General features: G+C 36.3%; 1 protein-coding gene across 1 annotated transcript in view; it reads left to right on the top strand.

Moving 5' to 3' along the window:
* LOC134176415 (uncharacterized) overlaps nt 1-2,341 on the top strand; it is a 21,835-nt gene extending 19,494 nt beyond the window's left edge. The window contains exons 9-14 of the mRNA XM_062643085.1: nt 269-331; nt 384-446; nt 1,380-1,427; nt 1,482-1,514; nt 1,589-1,652; nt 1,732-2,341. Coding sequence (XP_062499069.1) covers nt 269-331; nt 384-446; nt 1,380-1,427; nt 1,482-1,514; nt 1,589-1,652; nt 1,732-2,090 — 630 coding nt within the window. The 3' untranslated portion in view covers nt 2,091-2,341. The remainder of the gene's footprint in view (nt 1-268; nt 332-383; nt 447-1,379; nt 1,428-1,481; nt 1,515-1,588; nt 1,653-1,731) is intronic.
* Nucleotides 2,342-6,513: the final 4,172 nt, after the last annotated feature.

Here is a 6,513-nt window from a genome sequence, read left to right as displayed (position 1 = left end):
ATTTTAATTAATGATTTTAAATCGACAAAACAGAAATAATAGTAATCTTCTAATATTTGTTGAGTAAAAGTTACTGTAAATCAAACAAGAAAAGAGGATATTAATCAGTTAACTTGTAAAAGTTTAGGAATTACTAACTCGTTTAATGAAACAAAATTCCACATTTAACGAAAATTAAACACAAATTTAAGTACAGTATTAACATATACATGATGAAAATAATCAGTAATGAAAAAGTGTCAGAATGCTGGTCAAACACTGTTTCTAGACCCTGCAGTCAGATCTTACAACAATACATCAAGTTGACTCCGAGCAAAACATCAATATACAGGTGTTGACCACAAACACTGTCAGAGAGCCATAACTGATTTACTTTCATTTAGGAGCTAACGGTTTCTGTTGATAGCGTGAACGATACATTACAGAAACAAGCTCAAGATCTGCAAGTACATATCTAATTAACACTTTGGATATTGCTAAATAGTTTTGTTGCTATTACGTTATGGTTGAGTGCTTGTAAAATCGTTTATAATAATACTTGTTCAAGCATGAGCCTAAGCAATCATAGTCTTGTTCCTTTTCTATTGGCTAGATTTTCTAGTGCGTTTGCACACCCGTCAAAGCACTTTTCTGCTGTCATGGAAAAGTCAAACAAGCTTATATAGACTAGAGGTGTCTTGTATTACGGAGCGAAAAGCAAATAGAAGTGGTCAAAGCTAGCATGTCAATAGGCGACAACAGATATTTGGGCGTGCTTTTAAAATGCATTAATAAACGTAACAGCCCACGTTGTTTGCCTGCAGCTGCATTCTTAGATGTCAAATACCATGGAAAAGTAAGGGCAGCATGCAGCGTGCATTCATGGTCTACGAATGATGATGGTACTAGTCTATGTATGATCAAGATTTGAGATGGTACAAGAAAAAAATTGATAGCTATTATTTAATTGTACTGGTGGTATCCAAAATTGCTCTTTTGCTAGTCTTCTGGACTATCATTTGAAAAACAATCCACAAAATTACCATATTCGATTGGATTTCATAGCATATATATGTATCTGTATTTGCTTTGTTTTGAGGTCAGATAACTGATAATACAGTTAGTCAAATGCTTCTTTATTTAGCATAAGAGTTACTAAACATCAATTATTAAAATAAAGCAAAATATGAATATTTTGCTGGAGCTTGCTTTTTCATCATTTACCTATCTTATTTGCATACATTAGAAAGGATAATTAATTATGCCGAAACTGTGGAGCTGGCAGTTCGTTTACGAAAGCATATAACTAATTTATAAATTTGGCATGTATTATATTATTAAGTAATTTAATATAATTTTATTTCTTTATGTGAATAAAATTATCGTTATTGTTTGCCTAGACAACTGAAGAGAATTTGTCATCATCTATTGATCAGCTACAAACGAATGTTCGTAAAAGTGTAAAACATAACTAGTAACACATATAAACAATTTGTTTCCAGTTTGTAGATCTCAACGGCACTGTTACTGACTTGGTATGTGAGTTTGATACATATGTTAATTGTCGTTACACAATTGACTATTACTCTAATATGCATTGCCCCCACAGAGTGCTGCTAGTCCTTTGGGTCACGTGTTTGGTGATGGCACTACTAATGTAGCGAACGCTGGAGGTATATTATAATAGTTATTATTGTTTTATTGCTATGTATAATAGCAATTTATTTACATCAAAACATATCTCTATTATAGTTGTAAGTCGGTGGAACACTAACCTCATGTCCGACTATCCTCCCATCCTCTATGGAGGAATGTCATTTGACGGAACAGAATTCACCGTTCCAGACGACGGAATATACTACATATACGGCATGATCATGATTGAACACGATGGAGTGGAGACATGTGGCTTTACGCTTGATGTAGGTGCTGATCGCTACTTGATTGCACACGATCAAAGTATCAATGGTGCTCAACAAAGTCTATTTGGCAGTCAAGTTCGAAAACTAATAACAGGAAACAGAGTGTCGATGACAACAAGAAATTGTATATACAATTTTGGACTTGATCGAGCTTTCTTTGGAATTTACAAGCTCCAACGTGGATTTTGAAAATATTTGTGTCAAGCCAGATTTTAGTAATGATCGGTGTTGAGTTTCGCTTTAGCTGGAGCTGATTTTGAATGATTTAGACATCTTATAATTGATGTGATGAATTTAGCGATCTCTGTCGTACATCTGCTGTTTTAATTGTTTCATTTTATCAAAATCAAATTTTAGATGTTTGCCTTATAATAATGTAACTTGGTGAAAAAGCCATGCAGTGTCACGTCTACACAAAACACTAATACATCATGGAATATAGCAATTTATATTAATAGCGTTCAATATTAAAAAATTTTTTTTTTTACTTCAAAATTTTCTAAACAGTCCACTATAGTCAAATTCTAGCTGGCTATTCAAAATGCTTTCGCTTGCATTCTGGCATACGTCATTTATTAAAGCGGCATGTGTATATGCATGTGAAAAATATGATCTGGCTGCCAGCTAGCCTTAGCAGTGAGCAGATCTGATTTTCATCTGGCTCTTTCTTTATATATGGACATTACGTGAACTTACGTAAGAGCGTGACATCTGGCAGGAGTTGCATTTGTCTCACGCCAATTACGAAACATTTGGCAGCTACATACATGTGTCTTTGTTGAGGAGTAAAATATAGCCAAAATAGAGACGAATAATTGCAGACAAACAAAGATCAAAACTTTGTCTCATACTGGAGACTGAATGAGTAAGGCAATTATTAGTTTCCGTCCTCTCTTTAATTGGCTGAACTGCATCAATGATAAAGACCGAACAGTTGCTTGTAAGGCATTTTCCCTGTTGCTGGGGTAAGTATGGACGTCATCTTTGCCATCTCAAGTTTGAGGCACGTTACGTGTTCTGATGACTAGTATATGTAATAGATGTCTGATATGTATTACGGACGTTTTAGTGTCCTTTTATGGCCACTAAATGCTAAAATATTCTACAACAAAAATTGTACGGACATTACTGTAACAGCCATTTTGTGCTCTAGTTTTCTACTGAGAGTATTTTTGGGGTGGAATCTGTTCACGCTTAAAGGGTAGACTCGCGGAATCAGTAAATTTAACGTTATGATCTGTTTTGATGACGCAAATTTTCTATTATTTTCTCTGTACTTGTCCACAACTACAGTACGTGCTATCCTTGCAGGATGAAATGAAGGTAGACACGTTAGATGACACACTTAACCGTATAGTGTTGTTACAGCATGCCTATCTTGGTGCCTTAGAGATCGCTGTTGCCGAAGGTTTTTACTTTGGATAAATAAACAGCATTTATTATTTCATTCCTATATTTATTAATTTATTCATTCATTGGTTTTACGTGAGTTTTACAATGGCTGACCACTGAATCCTTACAGAAAATTGAGCAGTCATTTAATGAGAAGATCTAAGAACTACTAGAAAAATGACGTAAGCGCGACAGAGAGATAGAAGTAGGTCTAATGTTTAAGTTGAGAATGTGTAATATAGAATGAGGTTTAATGGTAATACCTTATAATCGTCCGAGTATTGCCTCAGGCCTCAAGTCAGTTCTATCACCATTTTAGCCTAGCCTCTAAAATTTCACACCTCTCTTTCTTTCATTGGTTGTACTTGGCGCTTTCTAATGTGACTTCCTGCTGGTGTTGCGCTGTCTGTATATGGAAATGCTATTACCAATATTCATCTTTCACATGCTTACGTCTTTCACAAAGTGCAGCTGGCATGCAGAAAAGAATTCGTTCATTACCGTTGAACACATAAGATTAAGGTTGTGAGTTAAATGGCATTACCACAATTGATTCGTGGTGTCAAAATTGGCAGTGAAAAGTGGTGTCCTTAGCGCCTGAGGTAAATGATTAATAAAAAAGCATTCACTAAAAAGCAAACACGGCATCTATCCAGCTTGAATGTAAGTAATCATAACCAATTAGAAGAAACTGTCAAGGAAACTGGACACATTGTGGGACCAGATGCATTGTGAAGCTACTGCAATGGACTTCCTTACTCATTTTGGAGCAGCAGTAGACGTGTTCTAAAGCAATCGGAACAATTTACGAAACAAAGAAATTACAAAACATCTGTCATAGAATGTCTTCTTTATAATATGGCAGTGAATTAAATGAAGGGCTGCAGGGTATTAGAATTCGCTTCTTGTGAGTATATCATTAAGAGAGAATCAAAGGAGTACTAGTCCAGGCTAAGGCCAGTATTAAGACTGTTGAAGTAATAATTAAAATGGAAGACTGATGTTGTTAGGATACGTAGCCAAGTGGAAGTATCAAAGTATTCCGATACGTCTGCTGGCTTGCAAGTTTGAAAGATTTGAGCAATCTGCAAGTGAAAATGAGATGTGATGAGTTGACGTTGTGATGAGGGTTTGAAAAAGTATAATTTTAAGCCGGAATAGATACAAAGATCGAGGTAAATGAAAATAATTTGGCAGTCTGAAATTAAGCAAGTCTTGTCAGCCATCAACGACAGTAACGTGGAGCATGCTGTAAAAGTGAGGCCTCACTTGCTGGTACTGCAACCAAAAATTTGACTGCAATGTTTCAGAAAAAACGTCAATTTTTTCAAGAAAATGCCAACGGAACGAAGATATCACATATACCTCGATTGCGATGTAAATGATTTGATGATGTGGCCTGCACAACTCACAGAAGTGAAAGCAGGACATGTATGAATATATGGATGGACGGAGAGGTGGTTGGTGTGGTAATGCATGTGAGTGTGTGTGTGTGTGTGTGTGTGTGTGTGTGTGTGTGTGTGTGTGTGTGTGTGTGTGTGTGTGTGTGTGTGTGTGAGTTTGTGTGTGTGTGTGTGTGTGTGTTGTGTGTTTGTTTGTGTGTGTATGTTTGTGTGTGAGTTTCCGTTAGTGTGTGTGTGAGATTGTGTTTGGGCGTGAGTTTTCGTGCCTGTGTTTCTTCCTTACGCGTGTGGGTTTGCGTGCGTATATGCGTGTGTGTTTGTGTTTGTGTGTGTGTGTGTGTGTGTGTGTGTGTGTGTGTGTGTGTGTGTGTGTGTGTGTGTGTGTGTGTGTGTGTGTGTGTGTGTGTTCAAATGACGAGTCGCCGATTTACAAAATGTTGCTCTCACATGCAGATAAAAGGAGATATTCAAAGTGTCGTTGTCTTCTTTTGGGGGGGGAACGACGCGTATAGCCGAACCCGCCTCCTCTCGCCATCGAAATTTCTATCACGTCTCATCGGTTCTACATCGGATCTTAAATGCCAAAATATAGTCCTCACACTGAGCATGTTGTTTATTACTACTGTCGTCGATAAAAGCATAATATTTAAACTGCATCCGAGTCGGTAATATAGCTACTGTACTTTCATAGGTATATGTAGGCATAAGGATTGCCTTGGGCCCAGTGAAACTATTTTGGGCAGATTAGGTTTCCAATAAAGACTGAAAGAATATAGCGTAAATAAACCGATGTTGGTATTCTTCTCGGTTGCATTACGTTTCCAACGCCCTGCATGTATGTGGGTGTTAAATAGCCGCTATACGTTCGTTTTGTGCAACAGCAGTAACATCCTCGATGTGACGACGTCCAACTGTAATGTTGAAATAAATAGCGTATAAGAATACTTGACGTGTTTGGTCACACATACGGAAGACAAGTTTTCTAAGCACTTTGTATTACCTCGATCCCCCAAATCCGTACACTTTTAGTGCTATGCGGGGCAATTGGTCTTGTCTTTGCCCAATATTTCAATATTCGTTATATACTCAATATAGTCACAAAGCAAATTTTTTAATTGCTCGGACGAATGGTAAAGTCAAATATATAGTTTTTAATATAAGAATAGATTGTATACAAAGAAATAATAATATTAATATAACAATTCAATTATTTAACTTTTATTAAATTTGTCAACCTTAATGTTATGACAAATCCTTCTAAAGTTCTCTGCCTTTGTGCCGGACCCACCTCCCAAATGCTCTATCAAAAATGGAACAAATCTTGATACATACGCTTCTGGAATTAACAAGTTCTTCTAAATATCATTTATTTTCTTTGTTCTCTTGTCACGGCAGAATGACCATTTTATTCTCTAGCCCTCTTAATTAACAATGTCCTGAAACATGGATGTGCAAGTGAAACATCCTTGTCTAAATTCTGTCCAGTGTTTGGATGAAGCATTGTTATGTCTGGACTGTCTTCCGTATTGATTTACTGATGTTTTGGTTTGGTTTGATTGGGAAGATAAAGGTCTGATAGGCACTTACTGCCACCATTCAAGGTTGAATTGTGAGACCACACACGTCGATGCCATATATACATGTTAAAAGTTGGTATCGATATTCATTCAATTCATGACACAATCAAACTTAATAATGTAAATAATGAAAGATAGAGACACCTCCAACCTCAAGGAAGACACTAAATATTTTAACAACGTTGATTGATGTTTGATTCTTGTGATCTTTAGATATATATTTTAAAGTTTGATTTCTAA

This window comes from Corticium candelabrum, chromosome 2, assembly GCF_963422355.1.
Source record: "Corticium candelabrum chromosome 2, ooCorCand1.1, whole genome shotgun sequence".
Classification (NCBI taxonomy): domain Eukaryota; kingdom Metazoa; phylum Porifera; class Homoscleromorpha; order Homosclerophorida; family Plakinidae; genus Corticium; species Corticium candelabrum.
This window is presented reverse-complemented; position numbering and strand designations above follow the sequence as displayed.